Source organism: Sorex fumeus, unplaced genomic scaffold (genome assembly GCF_029834395.1).
Source record: "Sorex fumeus unplaced genomic scaffold, SorFum_2.1 ptg000003l, whole genome shotgun sequence".
In the NCBI taxonomy this organism is placed as follows: domain Eukaryota; kingdom Metazoa; phylum Chordata; class Mammalia; order Eulipotyphla; family Soricidae; genus Sorex; species Sorex fumeus.
In genome coordinates this window covers 4,669,842-4,688,044 of record NW_026606060.1, presented here as the reverse complement: position 1 = coordinate 4,688,044, position 18,203 = coordinate 4,669,842, and the positions used below count along the sequence as shown (strand labels likewise).

Genomic DNA, 18,203 nt, shown 5'->3' with positions numbered 1-18,203 from the left:
CCTCTGCCCCGAGGCGGCCACCGAGCAGGGCAGCTTCCTGAGGTGTCCCCCGTGGGGCTGACCTGCCGGGAGCTGGTGTCCCAGGGGGCCGGCCGGCAGCCTCCCCCGGGTGTCGGGTGCCCCTGAATTATGCAGGTGGCCTCGTGTCTTGCAGCCTCTACTGCCCCAAGGACAACGTGGAGGAGGCCCTGCTGCTGCTGCTGCTGAGCGAGTCCATGGTGAGCCGGCCGGGGGCGGCCAGGGCGTCTTTGCCCCCCCTTTCTCCTTTGCGTCTGCTCTGAAGTCCCAGGAGTGGGGGGGGGGAGGGAGAGGGGGCACACCCCCGTGGGGTCGCCCGGCCTCATGTTCTCCAGCTAGACTCACGCTTCTGCGGGCTGAGCCCCGCCCTGCCCGCGACCCAAAAGTCTTGGTTGCGTGTAGTCCGTCTGGTCTCGCTCCGGGCCCAGGGCAGGCCGGGAGTGGCCCCACGAGCTGGTTCCTGAGCCCCGAGGCGGGACCTTCCCTGGACGCCCGCAGGCGGCCTGGTCCAGCGGGTCACAGTGGGGGGTGGGCGGTGGAGGGGGGTGGTCCCGCAGCTTGAGTCACTTGCTTCGGGTGAGATTGCTGGTGCTGAGATCCCCAGCCAGGGGCCTTAAGCAACAGCCCTGGAGGCTTGTGAGGGTGCGGGTGGGGCACCTGTTCTGGCCCCTGGCCTTAGGGCCTGCCCGCCCTGGGCCTCTGCTCTGCCCCTTGGAGCTGCCTGGGTTTGACTGCTGAGGGGGGTGTGCGGAGAAATGTCACTGCCGTTCCTGCCCCGCCCCGAGTGCTCTGCCCACTTAGGGGGGCTGCTGGGGAACCGGGGTCTGAGCCCGGGATGGTTTTCTCATGAACTGAGTGTAGTTAGGATGAAGGTGTCTCCCGCAAGACAGAGAGAAACTGTGTCTGGTCCCGCTAAATGTGTTCCCGGACGCACAGGTGTGTGTCCTGAGACGGGGTGAGTCCCTGTGTTGCTTCAGGAAGGTAGATTTCGGGGGGCGGGGGTGGGGGGCATGCTGCATCGTTTCTGATTGTTCTTCCCAGAAAGAGGGCCCTGAGTCTGGGGACCTCTGTCCCGAGGCGGCCACCGTGTGTTGAGTCCCTGCCCCTTGGGCCAGAGGGGCGTCTCCAGACTCACACTCGTCCCCTGTGCCTGTCCTTTCACCCACCTGTCCACCCGCTGCCCTTTGTCGGTGCAGCCATCCGTCATCAAGCGTCCTGTGCCCTTGTCCACCCACTGCCCTGTCCCTCTGTCCAAGTGTCCGTCCTTCCTCCCTTCCTCCCGTGCTTCCTGTCCGCCTCCACACTCGCCTTGCTGGACCCTCCACCGTCTGGGCTCGCCCTGCACGGGAGCTGTCCCCCACAGCCAGGGCAGCTCGGCTCAGACCCCGGGCCTGGGCTCTTGGCTCCGCCCTCGTGGTGTTCATGTTGGGGACGGGACAGACGTCCTGGTGTTTGGGTCAGAAGGAGTGACCGTGACCTTGGGCTCAGGCCTTTGCTGACCTGTGGGAAGCATGCGAGGGGCTGGAGCAAACCGGACCCTCAGTCCCTGTGTCTGGCCGGCGGCCGGGCTGGGACTGCTGAAATGGGGGGGGGGGGGGACTGGGAAGGCACGGAGGACAGACAGGGTGGGGGTCCTGGGCTGGGCACCAGGGGCTTGGCATCTGGAACGTTCTTCCCTCCCTGATTCTCAGTGTCCTGGAAAATGGGTCGAATGAGACCATTTTTGTCAAAGTCTGTGCCCAGGAAATCAGAAACTAAGTGGAAGGGGGGACTGGAGCCGTAGTATGGCGGGGAGGGCGGGCAACCCAGATTTAATCCCCAGCACCCCATCGGGACCCCCCAGCACCACCAGGAGTGATTCCTGAGTACAGAGCCAGGACCCCTGAGTACCCCTGGGTGTGGTCCAAAAAAGAGGAGGAAGGAAGGGAGGGAGGGCGGGGGGGGGGGGGGAGAGAGAGAGAGAGAAAAGAAAGAAGGAAGGGCTCGTGTGTTGCCTCATGTCAGAGTTGCATTGGTCTGGGATCCGTGGGTTTGAGGGCCGCTGTCGGGTTTTGGGGGCCACTGCTGGCCTCCGGCTCCCACCCTGCCTCGCTATGGGAAGGGCCAGGCTGGGGTGCCCAGAGTGGGTGCGCTGCCCCCTCAGGGCCGGGGGAGACAGGAGCATGGGCGCTTCATGTGTGCTTTATTTATTTCTTTATTTCTCCTCCCAGTGGACAGAAGCCTGGAGGTGGGCAGGCTGGTGGGCGGGCGTGGGTCAGACAGCGGGAGGGCGGGGGGTGGTCATCTGCGTCGCCTCAAGGCTAGGATGGCGGGTGGCCTGAGAGTATCGCTTCCACCCACCCTGCTTCCCTGCCCAGGGTGGCCTGCAGCTGTCGGAGACAGTTTTCCTGCCGGTCAGCGGCAGGGGACAGTGCAGCCGACCGGGCTCTGGCCCCTGAGCTGAGTCAGGAGTGAGCCCCGAGCAGCGCCCTGGATGGCGTCCCAGGGGTGCAGGGCTGGAGATTGGCGTGTCCTTGGAAGCCCTTGGCTGCAGGGGACTCCTCCCTTGCGCCTGTTGCCATGGTTACAGCCTCAGCTGCCCAGCCCGTCGGGGGTCCTGCTGAGTCAACCAGCTGAGGCCTTGTGGGCTGAGCAGAGCACTGTGCAGGGGGCATGGGGCTGGGAGCTGGGCTGGGGGAGAGGCACAGCCTGGGGCCACGGCCTCGGGGCAGGGCCTGGGAGGGGCCATAGCCCTGGGGCCCCAAGACCCGCAGGGTCAGTCCTGGATGCCTCCACCCCCCCCCCCCCCCCGCCCCACCTTGCTCCCTGCCCCTCTCTTTCCCATCCCCCTGGCCCACCAGAACTTCCTGTTGGATTCCAGCAGGCCGTGGGCCCTGTCCTCAGGCCTCCTGGGGAACGTGTGTCCAGCCTCGCCGCCGCCTGCTGTGGCTTGGGGTGGAACAGGCCCAGTTCCGTGCCCCCGCGTGGCTCTGGGAAATGGCTCCTGCCTGGGCATCGTCTCCCTCCCTGCCGATGCCTGTGGGGGTGGGCCCTGGGGAGGGAGGGGCTCTCTGGCACCCCCACCTGCTCCTCGCCTTACTCCTGTTTACCAACCTTCCCGTGGGGCGAGGGGCCTCGGGGGTTTGAGACCCCGTGTGGGGAAAGAGCAGCCGGGATCAGACAAGCAGGCTTGGGTTGACGGTGCCGCTGCGCCCTTCATCCTGCGGGAAGGGGGTCTGCGCAGGCACAGGAGGGAGGGGAGAGGGGCCGGAGCAGCAGGGCAGCGGGGAGGGCACTTGCTTTGCACACAGCTGGCCCGGGTTGGGGCCCCGCGTCCAGAAGGTCCCCCAGCACCAGCAGGAGTGACCCCTAAGGAAAGAGCCAGGAGCGAACCCTGAGCACAGCCGGCATGTCCTCGAGACAAACTCAATCCGTGTTTTCCTAAGCACTAAGATCCTTGCCGAGGAAACTCCTAGCTCGGGGCTAGCGAGCTAATACGGCCGGAAGGGCACCGGTCTGGCCCCTGCATCCTTTAGGGTCCCCATCTGCCGGAGTGAGCCCTGAGCGCAGCTGGGTGTGCCCCAAGAGCAGGACAGGAAAGAGTCCAGTTTCAGGAGAGCGTCCTCTGCCCAGCCAGGGCCCAGCGGGTTGGGGAGGGGGGCACAGTGGGTGGACTTGTCCTCCGGAGAGACCCCTGGGGAGCAGTGTGGTGTGTCTGGGACTGAGCCACCTGGCCCGGGGCAGCAGCCAGACGGACGGTGGGCTTCACACTCTCTCGCCCCCTCCCCAGGCCACTCGGGACGTGGTGCTGAGCCGGGCGCCCGAGCAGGCGGAGGGCCGGGCCATGAGCCTGCAGAATGCCGCGGCCATCTACGACCTGCTGAGCATCACGCTGGGCAGGCGCGGCCAGTACGCCATGCTCTCCGAGGTAGGCGCGGACACCCTCTGCCCCGCAGCCCTGCAGGGGGCCGGCCCTCCCGCCCCACTGGGCCCTGCCCTTGGCCCTGCTCCTCTCCGTACGGGCCAGGGGCTCGGGACCGCCCACCCTGCCTGGCTGAGGGCGGCTGGAACCGCTTCTGCTGGGAACCATCCGCCCCGGCCCCCCGCCCCAGGTTGGGGGTCCCTGGGTCTGGTCAGGTGGGGCAGCGGTGAGGAGGGAGCACCTGCACAATGTCCTCTGCTGTGCCCAGCTTCTGGCCGTGGCCCGGGTACCTGGGGTCGGGCAGGAGCCCCTGTGTGTGCCAGCCACGGGCATCTCCCACCCCAGGGGTTTGGGCTGACTCCTGGCAGGCTCCAGGGAGCAGATGGACTGCAGGATAGAGGCAGGTCGGTGTGTCCGGGGCCAGTGCCCGCCGCCCCACTGTGCTGTCTCCCCAGCCCAGCTGCTCCCATTCTCACGGGCATCGACAGTTCTTAAAGAACTTTCACAGACCCCTGTCCTCTGCTCTCCCCCCGCCCATCGCCCAGCGAGGGGATTTCTCTGAAGTGAGAGCGACCAGAGGGGCTGGGAGACCCAGCGGGGCCCAGGCGGGGACAGGCCTATGTCCTGTGGGCAGTGACATGGGCGGACGGTTCCAAGGGGGCCAAGGGGGGGAGCCCTGACCTCCTCCCCTCCCCCCCCCACAGTGCCTGGAGCGAGCCATGAAGTTTGCGTTTGGAGAATTTCACCTCTGGTACCAGGTGGCCCTCTCCATGGTGGCGTGTGGGAAGGTAAGGCCCAGCCGTGCCGGGCGCCCGCTCACAGGACGGGGTGGGGTTTGGGAAGACCCACAGCTCATCTGGGTCTCGGGGGGAGGAGACCCAGAGCAGGGTCCAGTGCTGGGCATGTTCCCGGCTGCATCTGCCTCTGCCCCCAGCACTCGTGCCCCCATCCTAGGGTGGTGGTGCAAAGGTGGGCACGGGGTGGGCACGGGGCTGGCGCGGGTGGTGGCTGCACCCACTTGCTCCCCCTGGCTGGTGCTCGGAGGAGAATCTCACTTACATAAGCGTCTATTTTAAGCCGTGACATGCCAGGAAAACCTTTCCGGAGCCGCGGGTGTGGGCCGGGGGCTCGGCACAGGAAACTGGTGGGTGCGCCCAGATGGCTCGGGAGTGGAAATGCCCAGCGCCCCGCCGGGCGGGGGGATCCCGCGCCCCCCCACGGCCGTCCATCTGCGCCACTTGGCCGTCTTGCCTGGCATGGAGCACCCTGCCCGCTCCACAGGGCTGCCGCAGTGACCTGGCGAGGGGCCATCTCTGTCCCTCTCGCCTCCCGGCTCTCGCTGAGCCGCCTCCCGGAGCCCCCCCAAGCCCCCACATGTGTCCTGGCAGTGGGTCCCGTTGCGGCTGGGGTGTGGGGGGAGCGCAGGGAGGCGGGGCCGGCCAGGCAGCCAGGGAGTGCCTGTGTGGGCTTCAGGGAAGTAGAGGAGGAGGGGGGAGGAGTGAGGGGGGTTGGGGGGGCAGGGCAGGGGGGTCTCCATGGAGCCTGAGGGAGCAGCTCTTTCTCTGGTTTGTTGGGGGCCACGCCTGGTGATGCTCAGGGGTTCCTCCTGGCTCTGCACCCAGAGATCACTCCTGGCATTGTTCCGGGGAACATTTATGGAGCCAGGGACCGAACCCGGTTTGGCTGCACCAAACGCCAAAGCTTTACTGTACTGTTGCTCCAGCTCTAAAAGGTAGGCACAGTTGGGGGAAGGGCGGCCCCCACACCGTGGCACCCGGCTCTACACTCAGGAGTCTGTTGGGGTGCTCGGGCGGAGCTGCACTGGCCTCGGCCCTGGCCCGGCTTTGCAACCGTCCAGCCTCTCTGCCTCCAGGAGACAGGAAGTATCCCAGGGATGGGTCCAGCTAGGGGTTCACGCTCTGCAGCCCGTCCAAACAAGCCCTGAGGAGGGGCATGGGGCAGACCCTTCTCCCGTGAGGGATGGGTGCGCAGGGTGGGGCCCACGAAGACTGAGTTCAGCCCTTGGCAGCATTTTCCTCGCTGAGGGGCACCCAGGGCTCCTCCAGGGGTCACTCAGGAGTTGGGGCGAGTTCCTTGTGGGGGTCACCGGGCTGTCCCCATTCTGCATTCAGAACAGCAGGAGATGGTTCTAGAAACACACACGCACACACATGCACAAGACACATGCACACACACACACCCTCACACCACACCCCTCCCTGCCCGCCTGTACCCTGGGCAGCCCTTGAGAGTGGCCGGTGCCGGAGGACGGCCTTGAGGCTCTGAGCTGTGTGTGGACGTTCCACCTGCAGGTAGGAGCCTCCCTGGCGCCCGATCCAGGTCGTTCTCTCTGGGTCTCCTTGGCGGTCGCCGCCTCGGCTGCGTTGCTAAGAAACCAGCCCCAAAAAAGGGGGCAGCCTCTCTGCTCTGCCGCGGGTCCCTGGCGGCTCCTTAAATAGCCGCATTGGAGGCCGGGCAGGTCCTGGGGTCAGGGCTGGAGAAGCTGGATTCGGGCTGCGGGGTGGGGGCGCACTCCTGCTGGGGCCCCTGGGCCTCGCTGGCGTGGTGTCCAGCTCCTCCCGGCACTCCTGTGCGTCCGCCTCTGTCCTCTGGCTGCACAGCTGCCCAGGCCTGGAAGGTGGCATTGCGGGCAGAGGACAGCTCGGAGCTGCTGCGGACAGGGGGCTCCGGGGTACAGACAGGCCGTGCAGGGGTGGCGCGACCTGGGGGCAGCACGTGGGATGGGCACGCTGGCCACACCGCCACTTCCCTGGCGTGCAGGCTCTGTGTGTGTGTGTGTGTGTGTGTGTGTGTGTGTGTGCGTGTGCGTGTGTGCTGTGCGGGCTTCCCGCTGAGTGTTCTGGGGAAACTCTGGATTCAGATGGCTCCAGTCCCGCATGTGTGTGCGTGCGTGTGCGCGCGCGCATGTGTGTACGTGTGTGCGTTTTTCTGGTGTTGTCATGCATCAGTGTGCACGTGTCTGTGAATGTGTTTGCATGTGTAGGCATGTGAGCGCACGTGTGCGTGTGCATCACGTGTGCATGCTCGTGTCTGTGTGTGCACATGTGTGTGCCAGTGTGTGAATATCGTCGTGGGTGGGGCTGTGTGGGGGACCAGCCATGGGAGCCGTGCTCTCCTCGCCTTCAGCGCGGCAGTGGGCTTGACATGCGCAGCTCTGCCCGGGAGCACGTGCAGAGCGGCCCAGCTGGAGAAGATGCAGGAGGACCTCCCTCAGAAGCCCCCGGGCCCTGAGTCCAGGCTGGAGGAAGAGCCGGCTGTCCCCGAACTCACCCTGCCCAGCTCGGCCTCCAGTTAGAGAGGAGACACACAGACACACGGACAGACACACACAGACACACATACACATGCACAGACACATACAGACACAGACACACATGCATAGACACACACACACATGCACAGAGACACACAGACATAGATACACTTTCACAGACACACACATGCACAGGATTCAGATGGCTCCAGTCCTGCGTCTCTGTGCATGTGTGTATGCATATGAGTCTGTATCTGTGTTTGTGTATCTGTGTATCTATTGACATACACGCACACTCGCCGACACACGCAGATACACAAAGACACAGATACACTTGCACAGACACACAGATACAAGCATGCTCAGACACACACACATAGACACAAACGCAGACACACACAGACACATATACAGATACACAAACACAGACACACAGACGCACACACAGAAATACACAGACACACAAACACAGACCCACACAGAGACATATATAGACACAGATACACACAGACACAGATATACATTCACATACACATGCACAGAGACACACAGACACAGATACACATGCACAGACATGCACAGATAGACAAACACAGACACAGAGAGAAGCACAAACGGATACACAAACACAGATACAAACTCAGAGACACATATAGAGACATACACAAACGCACACAGGTGTGTGGTGCCAGGGGCCACTCAGCTGCATCTGGCATTGGTCAGTAGGCCGTGCTGTTTCAGGGATCCAACCTGGGACCTTGTGCTGGCCAGGCACAGCCGCAGCCCAGGGACTGCCCCCCAGGTGGGCACTCTGGCCTCTGCATGTCACTCTTGAGGGGGTGGCGCCACCCACCTTTGCCTCTTGGGGGACACCGGGGCGTGGCAGGTTTCAGGTAAGACTTGGGGGCTGTTCCCTGGCTTCTGAGTCTGCGTCTTGTCAGCCCGGCTCTCCGGGCTGCCCTGCAGGGCCTTCTCTCTGCTGTGGGGAGCAGGGTGGGGAGGGGGGCGGGGTCCTGTCCCAGGGGTCTCTAGCCAGCAGGCTCGGCTGCTGCGATGCTTCCCGTTCAGAGGCTGCTCGCGGCCCACGCCTGGGTGCCTCCAGTAGAGCCCAGGGGCCTGCAGTGAGTCCAGCCGAGGTCTCCTGCACGCAGAGCTGGGCTCTGGCCTCAGAACCCGCTCCCGCCCCCAGCGTGGCTTCTGTGCCTGCCCTGGCCAGCCTCTGCACCCCCGCCCCCTGGTCCCCAGCGGCGTTGGCCGTGTCTTGTTGCTTCTGAGCAGAATTGTTGAGGCGCTTGTGAGAAACCCCCTCTACCTCTGGTTGCCCGTGGGGGCGGGGGCAGGACTGGGGTGGTGCGTTTGCCTAGCGATTCGCCCACCCAGGTTCCATCCCTGGCATGACATAGGTCCCCCCAGGCCCTGCTGGGGACCAGCCTCTGGGCAGAGGCCAGGGTGACCCCTGAGCACCGCTGGGCGTGACCCCGACCCTTGGCGACAAGTGAAATGCAAAGTCGGTCGCCCTCGTCGTCTTTGAAAACGGGGTCCTTGTCGTGGCAGCTCCGGCCACTGGCCAGGGCCCTGTCCTCAGGCAGGGGGGAGGCCCGGCTGCCTCAGCCACTGCTCTTCCTTCCGCAGTCGGCCTACGCCGTGTCGCTGCTGCGGGAGTGCATGAAGCTGCACCCCTCGGACCCCACCGTCCCGCTGATGGCCGCCAAGGTCTGCATCCGCTCGCTGCACTGGGTGAGTCTCAGGACGTGGCGGGTGCAGCCCCCCAGAGTGGTGTGTCTCCGGGTGTCAGGCGCGGGGCCCAGAGTCAGGCGACCCCTCCCCCCTCCCGCTGCTCCCCCTCCCTCCCTTCCCCCCCCCCCCCCCACGCAGCCCGAGGACTCAGAGATAGCCGAGACCTTGCCTGGTGCCTCCAGGAGGGGGTCCCCGCGGGAGAGCTGCTTGGGGAGAGAACCCCCTCGAGACGGTGGCCAGGTGGCCGGGCATGGTGACAGCCCAGGTGGGGCCCTGACTTAGTGCCCCCATGTCCTCCATGTTCCTGGGCTGCTGCTCCAGGCCAGCGGGGGTCTCAGGGCAGGGCCTGCCGGGCCTCTTCCTCACCACCCCCAGCTCTCCGGATGGGGAGCCTCAGGCCTAAAGCACTGGCTCCCCCCTCCCCCGCACCCTCAGAGGGGCGCCCCTACACGGCCCACCCCGTTCTCTCGGGGGCTCGCCGCTGGCCCTCCCCTGGGCCTCTGGAGAGCAGCCCTCACTTTGGGGGCGTCAGCACTTAGCCCGCGTGGAAGCTTTCGGGAGTCTCCCTCCCACCCGACATCATGGGGGGCGGGGGACCAGGGAGCTGCATGGGGGGGGGTGGGACTGAAGGCCCAGGATCGGGGTTTCCACGTGCCCCCACCTTGCCTGGCCCCACGGAGCCGAGTCCCCACTCGCGGCTCACGGTGTTGGTGCGGGTGTCCTGCAGAGTCTAGGTGCAGCAGGGGAGACAGCCCCCAGCACGGGGCACCCGTGGGGGCCTGCAGGGGTCGGAGACTGGGGCTGGGGGCTGTGAGCCGGAGGGCGCCGCGCAGGGGGGCGGGGGGCGGGGAGGGCCCCCCAGGCCCTCATCAGCAGGCAGCCCCGGTACCCGCGTCCCTGGGGTGGGTCTGTGCCAGCCCCGAGGGGGCCGTGGGTGCCCCCCGCCGGCAGCCGCTTTGCCAGGAAGCCCTAAATTTAGGCCTCCCCACCGCTGTCTCCCTCTGCAGCATAATTACAGTAATTATGTGCATTCAGATTACATGGTAATAAAATTAGGATCAAATCAGTCCAAATTGAAATCAGATGAGTTCAGAGCAAAGTAATCAATGACAACATAAATAGAAAAGGCCAGAAGGAAACTTGAGCGTGAAGCCTTGTGGTTAGACAGGGTGGGGGCAGGTGACCCTTTCACCCCCCTCGAGGGAGCACCTTTGGGTCTGGGGGCGAGAGCTTCCGTCGACGGCAGGCAGGCGCAGACTCCGCAGCCCACCCCCCACCCCAGTGACACCCCCTTCCCACCTGGCGGGGCCCTTGTCCTGTCTGCCCTGCCTGCAGCGGCCACCCCCCGCCCCAAGGTGCCCAGACCCGGCCCACACATGAGTCCAGACATGGTCCCGTCTCCAGGCTTGTCTCCTGTGCCCTCGGAAGAGCCTGGCACCCAGTGGGGTCCACCGAGCAGGGCGGGCGGCTGGGCGTCTGCTCCCCACAGTGGGTAGACCACACTCTTCTCAGGATGGACGGGCCTGACTCCAGCAGGCATATGGGGGCAAGCTGGGGGCACATGGAGCCCCAAAGGCATCTGTCACCCCGTCTCCTGGCTCATGTCAGCCCCCAGCCCGTGCCCCATTGAGCCGCAGGAGCAGAGAGAGCCTGTGGGTCCGGGCTCGGGGAGGGGACCCGACATGGACTTCATGGCAGCTACAGAGGCCTGAGGAGGGTGGGGGACCAGGGGGCCTGGTTGCATCCCCGAGTCCTGTGGCACCAGCGAGCCCGGCCGGCAGCGGCGGCTGTGCAGGTCCCCAGCTGGTGGTTTGGGACAGGAACAGAGGGAGGGTTCGTTGTTTCACACCCCAGGGCCGTACCTTGCACACGGCCCACCCGGGTTCCATCCCTGACACCCATAGGGTCCCCCAAGCACTCCTGGAGTAAGCCCTGAGCACCGCCGGGTGTGGCAACCCCCCCTCCCCCCCAGAAAGATGGTTTTGCATCCCTGTAAACGGCATTGTGTAAAATCCCTTCTGAGTGGGCTTCTGTGAGACCCCTAAGAATGGGCAGGCTCTTCCGGGAGGCTCTTAACATGGTGGCACATGTGTGCAGCCAGGGTCGGAGGCAGGTGGGGGGCAGAGGAGGGGAAGCTGGGCCCACTCACCCCTTCAAGTCCCCGGACCCCCACTGCTGGCTGTTGGGCTGGGGAGGAGCAGTTCACTCACCCTCAGCGCCTCATGGGGACCTGGGACCCGGACCTCAGAGCTGGTTGTGCCCCCAGAGGAGGCGTGCCCCTGTGAGCACTTGGCAGAGAGCCCGGCGGCCTGCCGCAGGCCCGGGGGTGGCTCAGTAGTGGGTGTGAGGTCGTGCGTTGGTCTCTGGCGAGCGGTCTGTGGGCCCCTGGGATGGAAAATAGATCCCAGGAAGGAGGGGCTTCTGCGGCTGGACCTCAGCTCTGAGGCCCCGTGGGCAGTCGGGCAGGGGCTGAAGGGAGGGGGAAGGGAGGGCAGCACTCCCTGCCTGGCCATGGCGCCACGGTGCCCGAGGGGGCAGCAGGGATGTGCTGGCTCCAGAAACCAGAAGTGCCTGTCGCGAAGTGCCTCAGGCCGCACTGCAGGACGCCCCTGCCGCCGGGCCCTCCCCGCCTCCCTGAGCCTTCAGCTCTGGAGCGTGTCCCCTTCTGGGCCTCGGCGGCTTCCTGCTCCTCCCGTCTCTTTCCTGCCCGAGCCTCCACAGTGTGTGAGCCCCACGGCGAGTGGCCACGCTGACCAGGCAGCCCCCGCGCCCCTGGGTATGAGGCTCTGTCCCGCCTGCCACTGGGCCTCAGCAGCTGGGAACGGGCAGGGCTGGCGCTATCCCAGGCACCAGATGCCTGCTGGCTTTGCAGCCGGCTGGACAGTGGCCTCTGCTGGGACAGGCCCCACAGATGACCCCTCGGGTCTGCGCAGGGACGCTGGTTCTCGGCGACCGGGCTTGCAGGGCCAGGCGTGCGGGCCGGTGACACTTCTGGGCTGGGTAAGAGCGACGTGGTCTCTCGGAGGCCCCAGTGTCCTCCTCCTGTGTCCGTGTGGCCTGAGCCACTGGGTCGCTGTCCAGCTGGGGCACCTCCTCCTGTTCCCGAGACAGAAGCAGCCTCGGGCCCTTCCCCGGAGCACTGCAGCCCCCGGGAGCCCCCTCAGACCCACAGACCACAGAAAGGGAGGTGGCACTGCCGGCCAGCTCCACAGTCCCACAGTCCGTGCCCATGGAGCAGGGGGAGCGTCCCCTTGCTGGCTGTGTGTCTGGGAGAGTCACTCGGCCTCTCTGGTCTGCTGCCCACCTGCGAGGGTTGGCAGCTCCGAGCAGGCCGGGCCGGCCCCGGGGCCATCTGCGCCATCCGCTGACCTTTGTCTCTCCCTGTGTAGCTGGAGGAGGCGGAGCACTTTGCCTCGGTGGTGATCGACCTCGGGGAGGAAGCCGGGGAGTTTCTTCCCAAGGCCTACCTGGCGCTCGGCCTCACCTACAGCCTGCAGGCCAGCGATGGTGAGTGCCAGGCCCGCGTCCCGGGACACACACACACGCACGCACACGCACCTGCAGACACATGATGGAACACACACCCCGCACGGACTTGTGAACACGCGTACCCCCCACACACACATGAACATGCGGACCCTGCACGCACGTGAACACACACGTGAACACGTGAACACATGCACCCTGGAAAGACATATGTGAACACGTATACCCGACACAGACATGTGAACACATGCACCCACACAGATATGCTAACACACACACCCCACACAGACACGTGAGCACACACACCCTGCACAGACACGAACACGTGCACCCCTCAAGACACATGGGAACACACACATCTTGCACAGACACATGTGAACACACATCCCCATGGGCATGCGTATGCACCCTGCAAGGCACACATATATACACCTGTGAACACAGCTGCACAACCACACATGTACACATGTGAACACATACCCTGCAGGCATGCACGTGTGGACGCACGGACACACACCCACAAGACACACGTACATATGTGCACACAGCATTCACACATGCGCACAGCACAAACAACCTGCACATTTGCACACAGACGCCCCACAGAGGTGTACACGTATAGACATGTGAACACTGATACGCACATACACATACATACACATGTATACACACATGTGCTCAAACACACTGGACCATGTGCTTACCCTGGGCACGGGCTAAGCCTCTGAGGCATTTCCCAGGCGCCTGTCCCAAAGGGATCTGGGACCCCGATGGTGGCGCTGTTAGGGTCCCCTGGACACAGCAGGCTGCTGGAGCCTGAGCCTGGCTGGACAGCGCTTTCAGCCACGGCACCATCTCCCAGGCCCCAGAAACAAGTTCTGAATCCCCTTCAATCGGCCTGGGTCAGGCGCGCAGTAGGTGTTTTTCATCAGTACTTGCGCTTGGCTGAGGTTGGGGTGGGGGGTCCACACACGTCCTCCCTCCGCCTGGCATCTGTGCACAGGGCCGCCTCTGTCCACGCAGTGGGCCAGGCCTCGCCCAAACCCAGCGCAGCACTTTGTCTGGTCTGAACTGGGCTCGGCCAGCCTAACGCTTCCCTCCGTGAGGCTTTGCGGAAAAGGCTTTGCTTTCAGGGGATTCTGCGGGCAGTGGTGCCTTCCAGCGCCCGCTTGACGACCTGCACGGTGGCTGTGCCTGCCGAGACGGGAGCTGGTTTGGTTGGAGTGGGATACCTTCAGCCAGTTCCCAAGAGTTCCTCAGGCAGTCTGTTAGGCACGAGCCAGCTGCTCTGCAGGGCCCTGGGGTATCACGGAGGCGGCAGGGCTTTTTTGCAGGCCGGAAGCCGTGGTGTTGGCCCATGGTGCCACCTGCTCGCCACGAGCGTGTCCCTCAACTCTGCTGCCTGGGCCAGCACACGCTGCATCTCGGGGGTGTGCGCAAATAAATACACAAAGTCTGTGGCGCCCAGGGAGCCCCACAGACAGGGTGTCACCAGTGGTCATCACAGCAACAGAGAGAAAGAGAAGGGGCAGGAGAGAGAGTCCGGTGGTGGTGGGGGGAGGGGTGCTGGCCTGGCATGTGGCTCACCCACGTTTCATCGCTGGCAACACACGTGCTCCCCCAAGCGCCGCCAGGAGTGAGCCCTGCGCACAGCTAGGGGTGGCCCCCAAAACAAGGGAAGGGAGTCACTTCTGCCAGGTGAGGCGTGAGCCCTCTCCCGGGGACTGCTTCTCTCTCTGGCCCCACGTGATGGGACCATCACTCCCCATCATTGGTGGACTCCTTGCCACTGCATTGCCACTTTCGTGATCACAATAGTCAAAGGGGCACAGAGGTTGGCCAGTTCTGCTGACTTTTAAGGACCTGCCGGGACAAGGGCAATAGGACAGTGGGTTGGAGCTGCTGGCTCTCACTCCAGCTGACCCGGGTTTGACCCCGGGCACCACACCTGAGTGACCCTGAGCACAGAGCCAGGAGGAAGCCCTGGGAGGGATGTGTCGGGCCAGCAGCGCCTCAGCCCTGTCTCTGTCCTGTCCCCCAGCGACGCTGAAGTCCAAGCAGGACAGCTTGCACCGGAAGGCGCTGCAGATGCTGGAAAGGTGAGGGGTGGGGGGCACGCCCATGCACTTCCTCTCCTGACCCTCGGTGTGGGTGCAAGTGACCGGCCCATCCACAGGCCAGGGAACCGAGGCCCTCGGGGCCCCCAGGAAGCTGGGAGCGGCTTCTGGGGTCAGGATAGCCAGCCAGAGACTGCTCTGCTCTGCTCTTGCCAGGACCCTCCGCCCCCAGACTCCTGGGGCTTGGGGCTCTGAGGTAGACCAGGAAGAGTGCGGGGTGGTGCTGGCCCTGCAGTGAGGCTCCCCCTGCTCGGCCAGCAACCTCCGCGGATGCCCCCTGAGCACTGCCAGTCTGAACGCCTGGGTATCCCCAACATTAAATGGGAGTTAAACAGCCAACCCAAGTTTGATTCCCAGTATCCCATATGGTCCCCCGAGCACCACCAGGAGTAATTCCTGAGTGCAGAGCCAGGAGTAACCCCTGTGCATGAGTGTGACCGCCCCCCCCCCCAAAAAAAAAAGGGAGTTAAAGTCCATCCCTGTCACGAGAACAGCCCGGGAGCTGCAGGGTGGCGCGGGCAGGCCGGACTGTGTGCTGCTCCTCTCCATTGGCCCCTCCTGGCCCCTCTGAGCCTTCTGACTGCAGGGACTCCCCATGGCGCTGTGCCCAGGCCCTTGTCCCCTGCAGCTCTGGGTGAGGCTTGCTCCCTCTGAGCACCGGTATGAGCGCTGCCCCGGGGGCATCGCCCTTCCTAGCCGGCTCTCTGTCTGGCCCAGGGAGGCATCCAGCCCCCGAGGGCCACCTGGACCCCAGTGTTCTACCCTCAGGACCCGGCTGCAAAGGGCATCTCTCATTCCTGCGGGCCGCGGCTGGCCGCCTGCCCGCTGGTGACTGCCTGTCCTCCTCTTACACAGGGCCCAGCAGTTGGCACCCGGCGACCCCCAGATCGCCCTCTACGTCTCTCTGCAGCTGGCCCTCGTCCGCCAGGTGGGTCACTCTCCGGCCCTGGGCCTGCTGCCCTCCCGCCTGTGTGGCCTCCCTGAGCCTGTTTCTGTCCTGGGCGAGGCCCCAGGACATTCCCACCTCCAGGCGCCTGCCAGCGAGCCCGAGGGACCTGAGCTCGCCGGCACGGGGGAGCAGAGGCAGCTGTTTCTGTGGAGACGCACCCTGGTCCCCCGAGGGTCCCCGTGTCCTCAGCCCGGCCAGCATGACCCCGGCAGCCCTGCCCCTTCATGCCTGTGTGGGGCGAGGGTGGGGCCCTGCCCTATGCACTGCACGTGCTGTGCCCCTTGAGCTGCCCAGCCGACCCCCGCTCTGCCCTTGCCAGGACCCTCCTGCGACCCTGCTCTCTGGGCTGGACGCTGTCAGCTGGGCCTGGGGACTAGCCACACCAGGCGCAGCCCCGGTTCTGACCCTGAGACCCCGTGCAGCTCCCTCCCACAGGGCCTGGCGTCAGCAGCCCGGTGCTGGAGGGAATGGGGACCCCTCTTCTCGCGCCCCCCACCAGAGCCCTGCCCCGCCCGTCACCCATTGTCATCCTCCTCCTCCTGCTCCATCTTTTCCTCCTCTTTTTCCTCTTCCTCTTCCTCCTCCTCCTCCTGCTCTTCCTCCTGCTCCTCGGCCATCTCCTCCTCCTCTTCCTCTTCCTGCTCCTCTCCTCCTCCTGCTCTTGCCCCTTCTCCTGCCACTGCTCCTCCCCTTGCCCCCCCCCCCCCACAGTCCCCCACAGGCAATGCCAGGCCCTCTCCGGTGAGCAGCAGGTGGGCTGGCACTGGGGCGCTGCTGAGCAGAGCCTTGGGCAAGGGGGTCCCAGGTAAGAAAGGAGCTGCAGGTGTGTCTTGTGCCCAGGGGAATCCTTTGCCTGGGGTTGGAGCATTGTGCCCAGACAGTTTCTGCAGTGCAGGGGGTCCCTGTACCCCCGTGAGCAGAGACCCTGCTGCAGGGGAAGCGGGTGTGTCGTCTCGGGGCTGGCGCCTGGACTGTGGTTACCACAGGTGGGCTGACAGGGAGCCGGAAAGTGTCTCCTCAAGCCGGGCCCTTGCCCTTTGACCTGGCACCCCGGGACGGGAGGCAGTGGCCCCGGTCCTTTTGTTCAGGGTAGCCACAGCATCCATGCCTGACCCTTTGTGCTGCGTTGCTCAGCATCCGCTGTGTCCAGAGTGCCCTGGTCATTCTAGCAGCAGCGCTCAGACGGGGCTAAAGCCTTGCCCGAGGCCAGCCCGGGGTCAGGCCCCAGCACCCCAGGTGGTCCCCCCAGCCCTGCTGGGATTGATTCCCGAGCACAGAGCTGGCAGAAGCTCCAAGCACTGCCAGCTATGGCCCAGGCCTCCCTGCCCGCCAGCACCAACTGAGAATGTTCCAGAAGCCAGCAAGGAAATGAATCAGTGCTGGTCCCGTTGGATAGATAGATAGATGTTGGTCGGATGGGAACCAGCCCCAAGACCAGCAGGACCCGGGTAGCCCCACGCGGTGCCCACATCCCCGCCGCCCCTGCCCGCAGCCGCCCCCTCCTCCTGGCCCTTGCCGGGATCCCAGGAGGCGCTCAGCGTCTGCTCTGGCGTGTGGGGGTGCCTGTCCCTCACCCCCGCCACCCGCCGCCCGCCCGCCCGCAGATCTCCTGCGCCATGGAGCAGCTGCAGGAGGCCCTGAAGCTGAGCAGGGACGATGGGCACGCCCTGCACCTGCTGGCCCTGCTCCTGTCTGCGCAGAAGCACTACCAGCACGCCCTGGACGTCGTCGACATGGCCATCGCCCAGCACCCTGAGAACTTCAAGTGAGTGCACGGGAGTGGGGTGGGGTGGGTGGGCAGCTGAGAGTGCCACAGGTGTAGGGGCAAGGGCAGTGCCCCTCCCACCCAGGGACACCGGCTGGCTCCCTGTACCCTGCGTGGGCAGCTGAGGGTGCAACTCACAGTGCCAGGCCCTTGGGCATGGGGGTGGGCGTGTTCTTCCTCAGCTTCCGGCCCCCCCTTCTGCAGTGACCTCTTCCTCCAGACCCCCACGGCCCAGCTCTTCAGATGCCCATGGCAGAAGGGTGGGCTGGAAGTGGCAAAACCCGTGGAGGTGGAGCCTGGGAGTCTGCTTCTCCTCAGGGGCTTGCCAGCCTTGGAGCCTGACCCTGGAAGGGGGGTCCTGAGCACCCCACACCCCATCCCATGCTTAGGTGTGCAGAGAGCTGGGTGAGACAGCAGGGGGTGCTGTGCCCCAGGCTGGGGAGGGCCCAGGAAAGAAGCAGCTGCCGCCCCGCCCCCCCCCCCAGTAGCCCCCACCCTCCCAGGCCCCCGGCTGGCTTGGCACACCCGCAGATCGATCAAGTGCTCACTTGGCCCCCAGTGCTCAGGCCAGTCCAGACCAGCCCTTCCTGCATAGACGTGGGGCCGGCGCGCCTGGGTGTGGGGGCGTCTGGGTGTGGTTCCCAGCTCTGCATGGGAGAGATGATGGTTGGAATCCTCACTGTAAGGCAGAGTCGTCCGGAGGACCCATGTCCCGTGGAGCTGCGTGCTCGCGTTACGTGGCCCCCGTAAGCCCAGGCAGAAGTGTGTGCCGTGCCCGTGGCCACTCCAGGCTCCGTCCCCAGCACCCGAGCCCCACGGGAGTGATCTGTGCCCAAGCACCACGGGGTGCGGCCCGGGGAGAGAAGGGGCCGGGTGCTTGCTTTGCATGCCGAGGGCTGGCTTGCCCCACCCTGAGCTCCCCAGCACTGCGGGAAGCAACCCCCACCCCCAGGAGT

General features: G+C 65.3%; 1 protein-coding gene across 1 annotated transcript in view; it reads left to right on the top strand.

Moving 5' to 3' along the window:
* Positions 1–18,203, top strand: part of TTC7A (tetratricopeptide repeat domain 7A) — a 77,806-nt gene that overhangs the window by 36,011 nt on the left and 23,592 nt on the right. Inside the window, exons 8-15 of the mRNA XM_056116979.1 lie at positions 155–218; positions 3,788–3,925; positions 4,624–4,707; positions 8,826–8,930; positions 12,320–12,437; positions 14,458–14,515; positions 15,389–15,461; positions 17,087–17,247. Coding sequence (XP_055972954.1) covers positions 155–218; positions 3,788–3,925; positions 4,624–4,707; positions 8,826–8,930; positions 12,320–12,437; positions 14,458–14,515; positions 15,389–15,461; positions 17,087–17,247 — 801 coding nt within the window. The remainder of the gene's footprint in view (positions 1–154; positions 219–3,787; positions 3,926–4,623; positions 4,708–8,825; positions 8,931–12,319; positions 12,438–14,457; positions 14,516–15,388; positions 15,462–17,086; positions 17,248–18,203) is intronic.